The 18,321-nt window shown below is 33.6% G+C and overlaps 3 protein-coding genes across 5 annotated transcripts; all 3 read right to left on the bottom strand.

The window, feature by feature from the left end:
• Positions 1 to 3,812: 3,812 nt before the first annotated feature.
• Positions 3,813 to 6,236, bottom strand: LOC130629839 (uncharacterized). Its single transcript, XM_057443202.1, has one exon. The coding sequence runs from the start codon at positions 6,234 to 6,236 to the stop codon at positions 3,813 to 3,815; it is 2,424 nt and encodes an 807-aa protein (XP_057299185.1).
• A 3,808-nt stretch (positions 6,237 to 10,044) lies between these two features.
• Positions 10,045 to 15,181, bottom strand: LOC130629838 (ubiquitin-like-conjugating enzyme ATG10). The gene is made up of 6 exons (XM_057443201.1): positions 15,018 to 15,181; positions 14,299 to 14,427; positions 13,724 to 13,828; positions 13,001 to 13,147; positions 12,487 to 12,572; positions 10,045 to 11,924 (listed from the first exon to the last, which is right to left on the bottom strand). The coding sequence occupies exons 1-6, from the start codon at positions 15,117 to 15,119 to the stop codon at positions 11,840 to 11,842; spliced, it is 654 nt and encodes a 217-aa protein (XP_057299184.1). The 5' UTR covers positions 15,120 to 15,181; the 3' UTR covers positions 10,045 to 11,839.
• A 141-nt stretch (positions 15,182 to 15,322) lies between these two features.
• LOC130629647 (reticulon-4-interacting protein 1 homolog, mitochondrial-like) lies at positions 15,323 to 17,511 on the bottom strand. Of its 3 annotated transcripts, XM_057442925.1 has the most exons (3): positions 17,324 to 17,511; positions 16,957 to 17,011; positions 15,323 to 16,484 (listed from the first exon to the last, which is right to left on the bottom strand). In XM_057442925.1, exon 3 carries the CDS (start codon positions 16,478 to 16,480, stop codon positions 15,323 to 15,325), a length of 1,158 nt encoding a protein of 385 aa, XP_057298908.1. In that variant the 5' UTR covers positions 16,481 to 16,484; positions 16,957 to 17,011; positions 17,324 to 17,511. The 3 variants fall into 3 exon arrangements, with proteins under 3 accessions (XP_057298908.1, XP_057298907.1, XP_057298909.1); XM_057442924.1 differs by having other exon boundaries at positions 16,957 to 17,511; XM_057442926.1 differs by lacking the exon at positions 16,957 to 17,011.
• Between the last annotated feature and the right edge of the window lie 810 nt (positions 17,512 to 18,321).

Below are 18,321 nucleotides of genomic sequence, written 5' to 3'. Positions count from 1 at the left end.
GACAAGAAAGGAATATAAACACAGATTGGTAGCTATTTATATATTTGGGTAGTTAAAGAGACAATGAATGGAATATAAACACAGATTGGTAGCTATTTATATATTTGGGTAGTGAAAGAGACAATGAAAGGAATATAAACACAGATTGGTAGCTATTTATATATTTGGGTAGTGAAAGAGACAATGAATGGAATATAAACACAGATTGGTAGCTATTTATATATTTGGGTAGTGAAAGAGACAATGAATGGAATATAAACACAGATTGGTAGCTATTTATATATTTGGGTAGTGAAAGAGACAATGAATGGAATATAAACACAGATTGGTAGCTATTTATATATTTGGGTAGTGAAAGAGACAATGAAAGGAATATAAACACAGATTGGTAGCTATTTATATATTTGGGTAGTTAAAGAGACAATGAATGGAATATAAACACAGATTGGTAGCTATTTATATATTTGGGTAGTTAAAGAGACAATGAAAGGAATATAAACACAGATTGGTAGCTATTTATATATTTGGGTAGTTAAAGAGACAATGAATAGAATATAAACACAGATATAAATTGGATTGAGAGAGCGATTGTCAGTCAATTTTTTGGCTAATGTAGCTATATTTATATATATTTCTAGCTATTTTTAACGTTACTGTTAATAACTATTCACAAAATGTGTTACATTTCTTTAACAAAAAGTAGTAAATGACGTCGACATTTTGTTGAGTCTTTTAAAATCTTTCATATAAGAATCAAAAATTTTGTTTTTGTTATGTTTAATTAGTAATGTACAAAGTTTTGATTTTAAAAATCTCAGTCAATATAAAACTGAGTTCTCAACCTAACCATTAAATCCAACTGGATATCAATACCGTAGTACCGTAAACAAAGCTAGTTCACGTTACGTCTACCACTGCCAATCTGTTCGTCGGTACGTCCACCACTGTCAATCTCATCGTCGGTACGTCTACCACCACGCTACGTCTACCACGTCCACCACTGTCAATCTCGTCGTCAGACGAATGGAAATTCAGCAAGATTTAAGTGATTTCGTAATCTGAAATTTTTGCATCGGTATTTTATTTTCTACCTTATCTGATTTCAACGATGTCCACAACTCCTACTCAGGACGTTAGTGATCCGAATAAAGAAACAGAAGGTACCCTCAACAAGAATGGTGAAGTCAAATGTTCACATGTGAACCACAGTAGTCACAGTCTGTTTATATAAGAAATATAAAAGAAATCGAAAAAGCAAAAACGTAACAAAAATAAAAATAAGTAAAGAGAAAACGCAAGGAAGAATTATCTCTAGATGAAGCCAGGTCACCCTTACCATCATCTGAAGAGAGGGAACTAGATGATGACATAGTTAATTGATGACAAACCCTGCGTAAGAAATACCAGGGTAGGTGATATTGAACGTTTTCACGAGTCGGCGAAAGAAAAAGAAGAACCTGGGCAAAAGAGCTTAATGAGTGTATTCTTAAAAATTCTATACTAAAAAACGTACACAAAGTTCTATAGTTGGACGACTTCATTGAGCCGTATTCAATCACCATTGATTTTGTTTAAAAAAATATGAAAAAAGAAAATTGTTTCCTTCTCACCTTCAAACCCCATCTGTTGCACAAATCTACTATATTTTTTCTTCATAACACTAAAGAAAATCCTTTGGATATAAATTCCAGCGGCCACATTTATGTAGGAAATAATAATGAGAGAAAAGAGAACTTCCAGATTCGAGTACCCAAACAAATATATAGCCGTTTCTTTACTTAGCATACTGTAATAATTTTGGTGAAAGAAATTAAAAAAGATGATTTGAAAACAATTCAACCCTTTTAGTTCAATCAAGAATTGGAACTGCTTTATTTGTAAGAGATTTATAAGAAATAGTTGGTGGCCCGTGGAAAATCCACGGGTTTGCCCGTTCTTTTTAAACCGCATAGCGTGCGTCTCGCTACTTTCGGTACCATTTTGCGTGACAGATGGACAGACGTATACGGGCATTATAATATAGACTTGTCGATAAAGCCCGTGGAAAAATCCACTGAAGCAGAATAAAATTGAAAAATAAGCGTCATATGAATTTTGATGACGTCAGCAACCCATCTGCAAAAAAAATTAGAACTTTGTTTTTACGTTGGCTCTATTGTGTAGAGCTTAATGCACAACAAAAAAATTTTCTTTCGAAATTTGTATACCTGTTGCCTTCATCGTATAGATCTTGAAACGCTGATCAAGAAAATGTATAGGATTATGTACTTTTGACAAACGGTTGCAGATTTTTAGATGACGTCATCAAACCGTCCATTCCGAAACGGATTTGGGGACCCGGGATTGGGAAAATTACCCAAATTAATCCCAGGTAGTCCCTAGTTACCAACGCAGGAGATGACGTCAGTTATTTCCACCTGTTTCCAAGTTATTTAGCCTTAAATTTATAAGTGCAATGCAATGGCTTCACTAATCTCAATATACTTTCCTTTGACGTCAATATTACTCTAACGTCAAAGTTTGCTAATTTACAGAACAAATTTATAGGCGAGGTTTTATAGACTTTTTCAAAGAAATTTTATCCACTTTGCAAAAGTCACACACAGAACTGGCGTATTATTATATAGACTAGTCGATAAGGCCCGTGGAAAAATCCACTTAGGCAGGATAATAGAGAAAAACAACCGTCATTTAAATTTTGATGACATCAGCAGAGAAATGTCAGAACACAAAATTTTTTTTTCAGAAATGTGTGTGCCTGTTGCCTTCATCGTATAGATCTTGAAACGCTGGTCAAGAAAATGTATAGGATCGTGTACTTTTGACAAACGGGTGCAGAGATATTAGGGTTTAAAAGTTTTTATGACGTCATTAACCCGTCCATTCCGAAACGGATTTGGTGACCAAGGTTTGGAAAACTTACCCAAATTGATCCCAGGTAGTCCCTAGTTACCTACGCGGTGAAAAATCATTGACGTCACCACCTCGTTTCCAAGTTATTTAGCCTCAAAATTTTAGGTGCACTGTAATGGCTTCATTAATTTAATATAGGATATTGACGTTAAAGTAGTGTTATTGACGTGGCGCCGTAACGTCAAAAAGTTTAACATATTAGACATAAGTTTTTCGGCGACATGAAAGGAAAATGAAGACATCCACTTTGCCTGTCACAGACACACAGACAAACACACTTATGGTATTATTATATAGCCTGTTTCCAGTGGACATTGTGCCGATTGAACGCACGACCGTGCAACGATTAGTACGCCGTTAAAAGAGAAACAGCTTAGCTGTTAGTTGTCACTAATTACGAACCGCAAACAAGATGTGGGTTGGCCAGCATGTTTAGCAAAATGTGCTTACCGCATGCTTTTTAAAAAATACACAATTTCTGTTTCTTAATTTTGGGAACCTATGCCCTGTTTGTATGCACAATTTTAGCTTTTCAGCGCTATATGAAATGAAAATAACTTTTTTTAATTCTTTTCAGGATAAACAGTAACTCAGACATTAAACTATAAATAATAACTGGAGACCTAGTGAACCAGCTGTGTGACATTACTGCGTCATATCTCTACAGATAAACAATCGTTGGGTTGTTTTCTCACGTCAGTTATTCCTTCTCGCTGAGCTATATACATATGTTATCAATAGACAAGTACCAACACCTATGGACAGTGGGAATAGAAATGAAGATTCTAGCGGTTACTTCAAACAAGCATAAATAAATAAATAAATAAAAATCTATATTTTAAAAGGATTTAAAAACTTAACAAGTAAATAAATAGATAAAACTAAAAACTTCTCGCATGTTATGTTTTGGATTTTGTTCTCCGAAGTTTCTCTTTAAAACTCCCCAAAGCTGTGTGGCTTTGCTTCACAAACATGTCCTTTTTCGACTTAAAGGCCGCCATTTTATCGGTCGGAGAAACCGTTTCGTCGTTATTTTTTGACGTGATTTTCGTGTTATCATCAACGTCACATACCGTCGGCTGATAAATTTGATAATTCGTTGCCGTGTCTTCATCGTAAAGCAGCGAATGATATGACGACGATCTTGACCGACATGACGTACAAGACGAGCAATCTTTGTACGACAGACGTGGAAACCACTCATCCGTGTCTTCTTCGACGTCTTTGCTGATAACTTCAGTCGAAATAAATCTTTTTTCAATCTTTGCCATGTTTTCTTTCAGTTTCATGTTTTGTAGTTCGCACAAACTGACTGCTTTGCGAAACATAGCGTTCGCAAATTCTTTGTTCATTCGAACTGGTCGTAATTTCTGGTTTGTCTCTAATTCATCTAAAGAGCCTGACGTTTTTTCTTCAAGGTTGCCATGACTACCGGGTTGACGGGTGGAACCTAATGAATTAAACATATCTGAGTGTTTTATAGAATCTTCATGTAATGAAATTGCTCGCTGTCCCCGCTGAAGTAAATGTTTCGATGTTCGTACAAAGTTGTCTAAATGAGACATGCTGCTAGCCTTTTCTAGTGGTTCCGGTAAATGACTTTTAGTCGGGGAGCTAGTAGCAGACAAGGATTCAATTTTGTTTTTGTTAGAAGATCTCTCATTATATTTAGTAACTTTGGAATCTGTTTTGCTGTTGGCGTCAATTAACCAATTTCCGGTATTTTCCGACGATATCGCATTTTCTCTATTATTAACGACGTCATCGGTTAAAGTGACATCAACATCAGCTGTCGTTGTCGTGTGGAACAACTCGTCGTTCACACTCAAATCGAGCACTAATTTTTCTCGATCCTGAAATTTCTTTATATCGATCATTTCTTCTGTTACGTTAAAGTCGATAAGAGATTCTGTTTTCACGTCGAACTTCATTTTACTTGAAAAACTTTTAATATTCTTTTTCTCTTCTAGCTTCTGTTGCACGTTGCGTTCTTTCTGTGCGTGTAACTCTTTATGCTCATTAAGTAGTTCTCGTGTTTCGAAATCTTCACAACGTTCAATTAATTGTTGCGAGCCAAGTGAAGTATTCTTAGCTACACCACAAAAACCGTTTGTTTCGATACAACCGCCTTTATTCTTCAAGTCTGTATAATCGAGACAACTACTATTGTTGTTTTTATCTCGATTATTCAAATCTTGTAATTTGATTGTATTGTTATTAAAACTTTCACAGCTTGATATGTGACGATAAGGCGTAACTTCTCGTATAAATGTTTGTTCAATAAATCCACTTCTCAACTTTTTGAAGTCTTCCGTGATATTCGAATCACCGTTGTCTTGTAAATTAAGTTGATTTTCAAGCGCGTCCTGCGAATTAATTGTGTTAAAAGTTTTACAGCTTTGCGTCTCGTTAATCAATGAATTTTCCAAGCCCTTATTATTTTTTAATTGCTTTTCACTCTCGTGTAATAAAAAGCTATTTGAATAATCAGCTGACTCGGTTTTTAATTGTCTCTCTCCATCCTGTGTTACCGGTACATGATAATTGACGTCATACGATGTATGAACTGAAAAATCTTTTTTGATCTCGCGTGAACCGCTTTGTTTTGATTCAATACTAGCTGCCATGTTTACTATGACGTCATCGTTATTAATTACGTCATTATTTATGTTTTTTTCTAAGTGTACCAAGCTATTATGATTGCCAGAGATATAAATTTCATGAACTTTAAATGGAATATTTGTTTGGCTTCTGTATGCAGAATATAGATCTTGACCCGACGAAAAGTTCGTCACGCTATGCCGCTTATTTCGTCTCCCAGGCGGCTTTAATGCGTCGTCACTTTGTGACGAAAGTGCTACAGATGGTAAACTATGACGACGTTGTCTTCGTTTATTTTTACTCGGTTTTGGAACTTGTAGCAAATGTTCAGCTGAAATACACGGCATCGACACTCGACGTGGTTTATCCGTCGGCTTTTCGACGTCGAGAAATGATTGCATTGATGGCGCAGAGCAGCGACGAATCTTTATTCTACAAATTTCAAGAGTTTCGTTTAAAACTTTATTTAGGTTATCTGCAATATATGACGGACGTCGTGTCGGTGGTGTCCCTGGTGACGGTGGTTTGACTTCGATCATCGGTATATCATTCATAGAATGACGGCGTTGCTGAGAATGTACGGGGAGATCCAAATTTAGCATTTTCTTGATAATGGTGTTCAAATTTGGTATTAAATTTTCTAAACCATTCAAAATGAAGGTTGCGTCGCTGGATGGTAGACTTGGTCGCCGCATAAATGGACTTTCTTTGAACGATAACATCTTGCGAAAAGTTTGCAAACAAACCTATAAAAAATTAGGAGTGAAGATGAAAGACACGTATCACATGTTGTATAAATACCAATAAAATTGCTAAGCAAGATTACCACGAAAATGGTAGGCTATATATATTCGGAGAGGGTGAAATATCTCAGTGTTTTATGTAGTAGTGGTTTTCTAAAAGAAGCTATTAAATTTATTATAACCGTATCAATAAGATATGAAAGCCCTTAGAACAAAGCTGATCGAAAAAATTCATTTTCCTTGGGAATGATTAACAAAAGGCTTAATAGCTCTCACGTTTACTTGAAATAGGAGGAGGGGGAGGGGGGGAGGGGTAAAGGGATTATTTGCGTTGGGTATCTATTGCTGATATATAAATATTGTGCTCTATTTTACGGAACGTAGAATAACATACAAATAACGGTGCTCTATTTTGCAGAACGTGGAAAAACAAACAATTGTGCTCTGTTTTACGGAAGGTGGAGAAACATACAAATAATGGTGCTCTATTTTGCAGAACGTGGAAAAACAAACAATTATGCTCTATTTTACGGAACGTGGAAAAACAAACAAATAATAATGTTCATAAACTTCATGAACTTTCAACAAACTCACATTTTCGTAAATATTATTTGTTTTTTTAGTTTGTTCTTATCGTTTCGAAAATTATTTTCTTTAAATTAGTCAAGAGCATCCATAATGTACGTAAATGCATGCAAGTTTTGAAAAAGGAATTTTAAATAATTTCATAGCTTAAATATATATAAATGTTCCATTCACACAGGCAATGTAAACTTTTTTCATTAATAAATGTAATAATGATCGTGTTACACCACGTCACAGACTTCCTGGGACCAACCCAAAGACAACAAGACTTGACGCAAAAGAAACACAATAAAATATAAAGACAAGAAAGTCACAACTCTAATATTTCTAAGTACTTTCTTTTGCCAACCAACAAGTAACGACCTTCTCCAAAAGTTCTCAACCATTGACAGCAAGTTCTTGATACAAGCGTATTGTTAGGTACGTATGTCATAAGATAGTTCAACTGGATTGAGTAATAAAAGAAAAAGTATTAAAAGACTTTTTTCTTTACCAGATAAAGATATTACACAACATCCCTCTGTAATTGTATAAGTAAATGTCCACGAAATATTGGTTCAGCTATGAAACATACCATAACATCAGTATATTAGTACCAGTACGCCTTCTTAAGACGAACATTTCTCATTATCTCATCCTAAAGCACGTATAACTTAAGCGGCAGATACATGAACACACGTAAAACGCCTATACGCTGATTACCCCCTGGCGGACACATAACAAATGACAGTTATTGTAGCTATAGGTTGTTTTCACAGGAGGTCATTCCACAAAACTTCATTAACGAATAAATAGGCTTTGTTATGAGCAACGTCCTCCTGGTTTTCTTTTGTTTTTGTTTGCTTGTTTCTTTTGGACGGGAAGGAAGATTCACAGTTCAATTTCAATGGTCAAAAATATAAAATAAATCAACAACATTCTAGCCACCCGTATTCTGTCAAAAATAGTTGTTGAATCGCTGCGATGTAGAATGTGCATATGTAGGCTGGGTCAAGATCATGAATTTTTTCATATATATTATGCTACAGTAGCTTCTCTCTCTTTTTCTATCTCGAACTCGAATGCGACTGAACAATTTGTTTGAGATTGGTGAAGTTCATGATAAAGAGAGGGAATGAGTTTCACAGTGACAGGAAGGGAACAAGGTGGGTGTAGCAGACAGAATGTACTATACACTAGCTTGTGTGTGACAGACAGAGAGTATGAACTGTACACTACCCTGTGTGTGAACCAAAGATCGTAGCGAGAGGCGAATTCTCGTGAATTATTTTACTGACTAACAATTATCTAAGAATATTGAAAGTCGTCTTTTTTCATTTTATTAATTTCAGAAACCCCTAATGAACATTTTGAATATTATAAAGTCCTTCTCGAAGTTAAGTTTAGAGGAAGAATTAGAAGCGAAATGCCCTGGGAAAACAAGAAATTTGTCTGTGAAAGTTCAAAGAAAACAATTTACACGTGTTGACACCGATGGCCAGAAAAACAAAAAAGTACACCTTTTATTTTTCGTTTTCTTGTTTGATGTTATACGTTTGTGTAAAGCTCGCTGAGTTACAAATCATATCTTCGGCAGCCAAATCTTTCTGATCACTTTATGGCGAAAAAACGACAATAAAGCTTCGGGGACACGAATTTTCATGCGATTGAAACAACGATTTTTTGCAAGCGTATAAATGTTTCGGTGTCCCTGAAGCTTAAGCGATTTAAGACTGTATTTTCAATGTTGTAAATTTATGATTCTTAAAAACTCTTGATCCAACGTTTTGACCGAAAATGTTCTAATTTTCAATTTTTTTTGCTTGATTTGGACCCGCCTTAACATAACATCAAAATATTTTATTTTATATTTTATTCCCTGTTTTATTACAGCTAAAAACACCATAAATGATTGTTTATTTTATTCTTAAACTCGTGTATCAATGTTGCCACTCAGTTAAATCACGTGGTAAATACCGTACGAGCATGCGCGTAAACGTTTAGGAGAGACTGTTTCTTTTATCAAGAAAATTAGACTAAAGTTTTCAATTTTCCGAAATTTAATACTAAAAATTCTGTTCTTATTTTGTACTTATTCTATGAGAAGGTATTTCACATTTAGCAGTTCTAAAGAATCATATCAGACTCCAAAAATGTTTTGGATATCTGAACATTTTTGTAAAAATGCTTTTATACAGTGCGCCTAAACGTAGATTTGACATTCCCTGTTTTTTTTCTAAAAAAACTTTCGACAAATACAAAGTAAAGAAATAGACTTACTTACCCTCTAAGAATATTTTCTATAGTGGGCGAGTAACATCAAGAAAAATCTTTTTAATCTTTTTCTTTTGTTTTCATTCCTTTGTTCTTAAAAAATTGATAATTTTTTTATCGTTTTATTGTTTAAAAAGTATTTATCGTCTTCATATGCGCGCTCTCCACCGGCGAAACTTTTTTTCAACACAATGTTATAGTTAATTAAAAAATTCAGAAACTCCGGAACGGAGAGTAAATTTTTTTTTTATATTTTTATGATTTTATTCAATATATAGAATTCACAAAAATAAACATTCTGTTCTCTGTGCACCTGCTGGCACTTTCTTGATATTAAAGTCATAAATATAGTTTTTTCTGGCTACTAGTAAATTAAATACCTTTTAGTCTGTTAAGGCCCAAACACACGACACAATTTTTTTTGTACACGCTTTTTTATAAAACACCAGTAAAATCTAACTCCAGTCTTCTTATTTTTCCAGCCTGCTTTTTTCTCATATATTAAAAAATAAATTTTAAAATATTTTTGGATGAAAAAATAGGTGTCTGTTACTAACGAAACAGTATAATTATGTTCAGGACAACTAAACCATGGATGTGTCGTTACCTTGAATGGAACGACATTTTGTTATGAACACTACGAAATGTAAAAATGCGTTAATTATCAAAACCTTCCAAAAAAAAAAAAAATAAACCACGGGAAAAGGGAGAAAGCATTAAGAAAATAAAAGCCAAAATAAAATATTATCAGACTGTTGCGATATGTTTGTGTACAATCCATAGTATGATGTCGTATTAACAAAAATTGTACGAAAAATAGTACTTGTTTTATGCTCAAATTTAGAATGGCCACAGATTGATAACTTTTATATTTTAAGAGCTCTAGACGTAATTCCTTTTTTCAATAATCCTTTTCTATTCCTACATATAAAGCCTTTTAATGTAGAAATATAATAAGGAAAAGTATTTGAAGTATTGTATTTGATCTTGTTAAAGTTTGGTCTCGTTGGAGTGCAAGCATATTTATTACAAATGCAGATTAATAATTCTTCTCTTGGAACTGTCCACGAAAAGGCTGAATCTTTTAGTTTATAATACATCATTTTTAATTATTGAGCTTTTACGAATAATTGATATACAAAAAAGATAGAAATCAAAATTAAAAATAGTATTACAATGGAATAAAAATTGCGCATTCTTATTACGTGTAAAAACATCTTTGTGTGGTGGCGACAAAAGCACGAAATTCTAAATTTATCAAAATAATAAAGAGAACCATAAATAAAATATAAACCAGTTATTTTTAAGTTTTATAAAACATTACGAAATTTCTGTCTTGAACACTGTATGTCTGGTACACACACGTTGATTCCTCTCTCTAACTTTGAAGTTTATCTTTCCTCTTCATCTCGAACCCCCACTACCTCGAACAAATTTTCCAGTACCTCGCAAGTCCAAAACAGAATCTACTGCGCGCTTTCTTATTTGATTGTGCGTGTTACTGCAGGTTCAAAAATTAATTGGGTCAAGCTTTGTTAACAAGATTGCATCTTTTCAGAGGGTGTTAGAACGAGGTAGGAGGGTGACAAGTCAATTTTCATTCTCCTCCTTTTTTTACTAAACTTCCTAAAGTTCAGGTTTTCCAGGGTGCTGGTGCCTCTGAATTAGAAACCCTGGGAACATAACGTCACAGTATTAAATTGATTTTTCTGTCTATGTGTAAAATTACTTTATATACAATTTACCAAATAAGTAAAAACATTAAGAAATAAAGCTTCTTTAAATTTCGATGAAAAATTTGAAAAACTAAAAATTTTCGACATTTAGTTGTGATATTTCATTGCTAAGCAACAACATTCTTAAGCATTATTAAAACTCGTTGATTACTTAGTTACTTTACACGGGCCGTGCGGTTCGCTTTAAACAGGCCGTGTAGTCACTTCACACCGACCGTGCAGTTCGCTTTACACCGGCCGTGCAGTTCTCTCGACACGAGCCGTGGCGTAATTTCAAATTTATCTGGTCAGTCTCTTTTAACTTAATACCCAGTCCTTTTCATTTAAAATATAACTCTAAATTTGACCCCACGAACGAAATAATATACTTTTTAAATGTCTTTCTACAGAGAACAAATTAAACTTTTAAAGAAAGCTTCTTGTTATATTTTGGTACTTTGTTTGTTATTGAAAACTATATATACTGTATTCCTACCTCCATGATATAACGTGGACTGTCGTGTTGACTGTCTTCTATGCGGACTGTCTTCTATGTGGACAGTCTTTGTTCTGAGTAGACTGTTACAATGACTCCTTTGAATTTTAAGGTACTGTTTGTTTGTTTGGCTTCTGTGGGTGGCTATTTTTCTGCAAGAATATACAAATGTAAGTTGTGAGAAATACGTCTGTAAGTTTATCTTTTTTTTATTTCGTTTTGCTGCACATATTTTAAATTTTTAGTGGTTGGTGGGGAACGCTGGAAAAGTAATGTTATCTTCACATCATTCTTGTTCCCTGGGTAGTTTAAAAAATACTTTAGTAAATAAGATGTCTACACAGGACATACAAAACGTAGTAAAAAATTCTGTTAGAAAGCCAACTTCACGTGTGGTACACATCGCTAGATGCAGAAACCAAAATTAATTTTCTAGTAACGGCTTGGTTTGCTTGCAATCCACAATGCTGCACTATTTAATCTTTCATAAGTCTCGTCAGAAACCAAACGTTAACTTAATACATGGGAACGGTTCACGGTATCGAATGGAAGTAAGCCATGGGTAGGTTTAAATTCACGACAGGACCAATCGCACTTATCCACATTAAAAGATAGTTGCTAAAAGTGAAGAAGAAATACAAAGAAAACAGAAGGGGGAAATTTTATAAATTTAAATGAATTTAAATCACTAAATGCAATACATAAGGAAAAATTTAGCTCTCGAGATGTAGCTAATAACACTTTTGCATATAAAATTAATTTTTCTCAGAAGATAAACTTGAAAAAAAGTAAATCATTTTTAAGGCGAAACCCTTTTCTAGGGCTCTCTCAAGAGTAGCTTCACCTCTTCCGTTACTCCGTTTTTTAAATCTAGGAGGGTTAATGACAAGGGGGCGTCTTAAAAACCCCGGAATATATCGTTTTAGAGAGAGATTAAAATAGCTTAATATTAAAATTATATATAGATCAGTCCTTCAAACCCTTTCCTGTCTCTATACGTCAACGCTTCCTGATTTTTGCAGCGCAAAAAATTACCATATCAACATTCACGTTGAGTGTTGATATCGCGATTCGACTAACATTTAAAAAGCGATTAAAAAATAATGCCAACAAGGGCCGTCGTAACAAGCTCTCGCGTAACGCAAGGACCGTCGTGTGGCGGGAACAATTTTCAACATACCTGTTTGTTGTCGACAAAGCTTTCATAAAATTTGACGTGTGACACGGGTGTAACTGATAACACGGTATCTGCAAATATGGGTGCTCCTAAAATATATATAAACATTGAATATAGAGAAAAACTGTTTCGTGCATTCTTGCCTGCCTGCTAGTATAAAGTAATGAAATGTGCTTGGACAAGTTTTATTATTATGACTACAGGTGCAATTAAAATGGCATTCTCATTTCAAAAGCCCTGTTTTTAAAATTGGTTCACAGACAATGAGAGCGAGTATTAAAATATAGGTAAGACAATTTAAAAATTAAAATGTGTCCTCGAAACGCCAAATGGAAGTTCAAATCTAACAGAGTGATATCAAGCGACAGTCAATACAGAAATGCAGATTTGAATTATTATAAATTACACTTAGGAAAAGTCGTTTTTCAAAGAAAAAAAAAACTTTGAACCAGCACCGTTTTTGCAACCCGAACATATTGCAAACAAATTTACAACAAAACATAATAAAATATATTACTTGTTGAGTAATAAATGACCATTTGTCCTGCAAAGCGTGCTTTTGTTGTTCAGGAACAAGCTGCCATATTTCTTCCAGTGTTTTTATTCTTCCATCTATGACATAAGATGGTAACATAACACATAAACAACTTTCGCAAAAAAAGATCTTTCAAGCAAATCAAAACTTTGACTTCAAAACAAATTTGGACAGGAGCTTCAGTAACACAAGTTTTAAAAACGAGGGAGAAGATCTTTTTCTTGTGCATTTCAAATCCTTAAACACGAAATATAGATTTTTATATTATTAAAGGGGCTGCGGAACGGCTATTGGTTTTCGACTTTAGTGACTTACACGAAAGTCGAGCTGATGGGGGCGAAAAACAAACTGGCTATTTTTTTCTGCATGTATGTAACTTACAGACTCGAACATATTTAGAATTTTTATTTTCCCCAGCCTTGTTATGTTTTCATCCAGAATGAGTCTCGCTGAAATATTTCTTTGTAATATACTTTTTGAAAAAAAATCTTAAACCAGCGAGCAAAGTGCGTTGGTCTGTTCATTGCCCGGATTTTTAATATGTGCGCGGGATATACGGAATGTGAGCATTTTAACTGGTTCGTAGTCCCTTAAAAAATTTCTAACTAATTCGATCTATCTTTTTGTACTTTAGATCAAAATATCAAATGCATCAAAAAAAGAAGAAAGCTTAATTTTTAGGAATCAACTAATTCGTGCACCAACCTGTCGAACTTGCTGTAAAATACAGACTGGAACATTGTAACTATCGCTATAGACGATATGATGTTTGAAATTTACGACGTCTGAATGCTCCACTGATGCAGACAACTATAAATATACAAAACTTATTAAATTGTTTAAATGCAAACAGAGATACAAAACTTCCAAACAGGAGGATGCAGGATGTCCACAGAACGCAGTAAAATGTACCCAAATATATTTTTTACAATTGCAAACCATTGAAGTCAAGGAAATAAACGGCAAAAAAACAAGTGAGATAACTGAAAATAAGTACAAATCTTGATATGTTTAAAATTGAAATAGGCAGGCACGAGGGTAGGAAAAGTTCCATGATTTAAAAAAAAATCCATGATTTGAAAAAATTATTTTTTATGACTTTTGCAATTATCATGACATGTAGCCACCCCCTGTAGTCATATTTGCTGCAATTTTTTTTTAAAATGTGACGTGATTTCTTTGTGGAAAAATAAATTACTCATTTCTCTAACATAGATTATGTAGTAGAAATATTTCGATTTTATAAACAAAAAGTTTCACAGAATAAATAAGTCCCTTACTTTATCAACTGGAACGTCTTCTTCATTCATGCTGTCACCCATTTCATCGTTCTCATACACATTCTTGTCATCATCCACGGTAATGATTTTCGTTGTGTGTTTACATAAATACTTGCAAAATTCATCGTGCTGCGAAATTAAGGAAGATTGTTAAAATATACACATAAAAAATGCGAATAATTTGAGAGCGTCTGAAAGTTTTCCAGCCTGATCCTATTTTAGGCTTCGGGTGGGTACAAAAGAAGCAGTGTTGTAATTTACCTTATAACAACATGAGATTTATGTAACAAAGGAAACTTTAAGCTAATAACAGGTTAAATTGGCATCCTTTTTTATGTTCTTTTCAACAAATCATTAAAAAAGAGGTGGTAAAAGGTATATTCTGTAATGTCTTTAAGAAACCATATAATACAAAATTTTAATTATCTTAACCAATAAAGGACGAATCCAGCAAATAATCAGGTAAAAAACAGCCTTGGAAACAGTTGGACCACAATAACCAGTTGTCGCAACAAGTGCTCCCCATGTTTTAAACAGAGGATACCAAGCATGAATTATCTAGGTTTTGTCCTCAGCCATCAATTGTTTCAAGAAACTGGTTATTCATTAACTGATAATTTTAATAAACATTTAACAATTTTCAAGGTCTAGCAGACACTTTGTGAATATCTAAACTTCCAATTTTTCACCTTAAAATATAAAAAAGTAATTGCATAAACCTTTGATGATTCCAATGTGAAGTTATCCTTTAACTCAGCACTTCGTTTGATAATTTGTTCACATTCTTTATCAAAACGTTCCCTTGTTATGCATCCATCCATGAACCTCTTTTAATGCATATGAAATTGCAGTTTAACTAAAACTTTACCTGTACGCTATATGAAAAAAGATTAGCAAAATTGATTAAAGCATTAGAATTTATTAATAAGCAATAACTGTATTGAAAACATGAAAAAGAGGAAAGATAACACACTGTAATAATTTTTTTCTTTTGTATTTTCACAAAAGTGCATATACATAATCACTAGTCTTCGGTCATTTTTATTATTGTTTTACCACGTGTGTGGCCCTCTGCAACATGTTTATAAGCATCTAATGCATCATCGATAGTAAATACTTTGTCAATTAATGGCTTTATCTTTCCACTCTCAATTAGTGGCCTAATTTGGTCCAACATTAATGCATTGGGTGTGAAAAAACCCCATCTATAACTTCCCTTTCCAGATGATAGTTGTGATAAATTGGATTGCAAAAACTTTCCACCAGATTTTAATAAACCCAATGCCACGCCTTGTTCATCCATCTCGGGTAGTAAAGTAGGGCGAAGTGACACATAACTTGAAAATGACATGTCTCTCAAAAGTCCCTTAAAAAGTTCAAAGTATTTTTCGTTCAGTGTGTCATATATAACATCAAATGGGCCACATGATTCAAGATCACGTAAGTAGTTTGTTGATGTATAATCGATCACATTCTTAATTCCAATGTTGTTTAAAATTTTAATACCATCTGTGGCACATGTTGTAAACACATCATGTCCAAAACTCTGACACAACTGTACAGCAAATGATCCGATACCTCCAGTACCACCAGGAATAAATACTTTTTTTGGTCTACCAGTGATGGGTACTGCCCCTGAATGGATAAGCGCATTCCAAGTGGTACATCCAACATATGGAAAACTTGAAGCCTCTGTATGTGTTAAGTTACATGGTTTAAGTGACATCTCGCATTTATTTACAACCACGTACTCTGCATGAGTTCCTTGCCCATCAATCCAACGTACACAAGTAACAGCGTCTCCAACTTTAAATCGCCGAAAACGTTTGCCACGTTTGATCACAATTCCAGAACAATCACGACCTAATATTAAAGGAAATTCTGGATGTTTTGACATTCTTCGGAAAACATTCATAGCTTCTCGACCATATCCTCTAGTCATTTCGATATCAAATGGATTGATAGATGCAGCCATAACCTTAATTAAAGCCTGATGAGCCCCTATTTCTTTATCAGTTGGAGGTGATGTTGTTGCATTAATTTTTAGGTCATCAAGGCAATCAGCATATTTATTAAGTTCCACACATTTCATTTGACTGGGCAAGTGATACGCCTTTGAAACCAAACTGCATTTCAATTTCTTTATTGGCAAGTTAAAGTTGGGTAATTTTTTGCAAAACATTTGCCTAAATATACAACTTTTAAGTAATTAAAGACATAAAATTCAATAACTATATAACAAAAAAATCAGTCCACAAAATATCAATCAAATACCGCAGAAAGACGTGATACCACAACATACATGTGTTTTGCATTTTAAAGTGTAGACATTGCAGGAATAACCCGGAAAATGTATTTTTTGCATGTTTCAAACCAAGAATGATATAAGCATATTCCAACAAAAAATTAAATTTCGTTTTTTACAATGCATTACTTGCCATAGGGGGAGTACGTGGTGGCATTGTACCTATAAAATGGCGTTTTCGAATAATGGTTTGTTTTTGGCTCCAAATAGGTTAAATATTATTTGAACGGTAATAATTCCTTTAAAAAAATAATTATGGTGAGTTTGAACTTTCTTGTCAACAAGGTTTAGTCAAAGAAGACTCGACTTTTGAGTTGGTTGTAAATATATATATAAATTAAAAATCTTCAGACCTTCACACTCCTGGAACTTCTACAATGTTTGTTTTCTGCACTGAAACAATAGCCCCTGTAATGGATTTAAGAAAATTTTTTACTGGAAGCAGGATAAACAAAGTATATAACTGAATAAAAGAAATTCAGTATTACGTGTTGTTACAGTTTTAACATATTTTTCTCTATTTTCTATGTTTTTATACAAATATAATATTACAATAATAATAATATAAATGCTCTAAAATGATCAGCACTTGCACAACTCCACACACACCTAAAATTAAACTGAATCTCGGGTCTTATTTGCACACATAAAATCCAATATTACTTGTGCAGAATTTAAACTTTTATGCCAGTTATAACAAAAAATATATATACTACCTACAGAAAAAAGACTGCTCCAACAGTAAAAGTTTCCAGAAAAACAATATGTATAACCCAAAGAAGTCTTTAAAACTACCACCTTAAAGTCTAAAACATTGGAAGAATTAGGTAGATGGAAGTCACATGTGAGTTCCCATCAGCACAACGAACTTTAAAACAAAATCATGCAGCAATTTTTATTATTTATTATTAATTTGCAGTACAAAAAAGACAATAATTCTCACAAATTTAGAAGCACCGTAGTAGTAGTAGTAGTAGTAGTAGTAGTAGTAGTAGTAGTAGTAGCAGTAGTATTTATTTCGTGTGAGATAACTGTATATTTTACATTAAATAAATACCTACGGGGAGACCATCAGATAGTATAAATACTAATGTAGGTGATGGCCACCTATATAAGATCAAACGATTGCAATAAGCAGTATGACACTACAAAAAAAAAATTTTTTAGTAAAATCTTTTTTATGCAGTGGAGAGATTAGTGTTATAGCAATCCAGAAGATAAGTTTTGCAGATTTTTTTTAGTTGTTTTAGAATGAGAGAGGCTAGGTCGTATTGGTGAAAGTGTTGTTGGATATTGTTCCAATTAATAATAGATTGGTAACGTATAGATTTGAGACCAAATGAGGTAGTCCTAACAGAAGGTCTAGCTAGAAGTTTAATGGATTTACTTCTTGTTGAATGATTAGATGAATGGCAGACCAATTTAAAAATATCACAAATATTACCTGGAGAATGCAGATTTATAATATTAAAAGTTAAAATAATGTTGAGAAATTTTATAAGATCTGAAAGAGTAAGAATATTAAGATTAAGAAAAATAGGATTTGATGGTGAGTTAAATTTAGAAAAAGTAATGATTCGGAGAGCAGCTTTTTGTAAGCGAAAAATTCTACACGACTTTGAAGTGAGACCCCACACTTGCGGACTATAAGAAATATGAGAAGAAAATAATGCATGGTAAATTAAAAGTAGGATATCCTTAGGCACATAATATCTTAG

Source organism: Hydractinia symbiolongicarpus, chromosome 2 (assembly GCF_029227915.1).
Source record: "Hydractinia symbiolongicarpus strain clone_291-10 chromosome 2, HSymV2.1, whole genome shotgun sequence".
Classification (NCBI taxonomy): Eukaryota; Metazoa; Cnidaria; class Hydrozoa; order Anthoathecata; family Hydractiniidae; genus Hydractinia; species Hydractinia symbiolongicarpus.
The sequence above is the reverse complement of the archived record's forward strand: the minus strand, read 5'-3'. Positions and strand labels throughout refer to the sequence as shown.

Bases quoted from the DNA above. Each gene is read 5' to 3' on its own strand.
- LOC130629839 (XM_057443202.1), bottom strand. From the start codon at position 6,236: ATGTTATCGTTCAAAGAAAGTCCATTTATGCGGCGACCAAGTCTACCA.
- LOC130629838 (XM_057443201.1), bottom strand. From the start codon at position 15,119: ATGGATGGATGCATAACAAGGGAACGTTTTGATAAAGAATGTGAACAA. The intron at 14,428-15,017 runs GTTTATGCAATT...TTAATTTCGCAG, and splicing joins TCACATTGGAATCATCAAAG to CACGATGAATTTTGCAAGTA. The intron at 12,573-13,000 runs GTAATATATTTT...TATATATTTTAG, and splicing joins GGTCATTTATTACTCAACAA to GAGCACCCATATTTGCAGAT.
- LOC130629647 (XM_057442924.1), bottom strand. From the start codon at position 16,480: ATGTTTTGCAAAAAATTACCCAACTTTAACTTGCCAATAAAGAAATTG.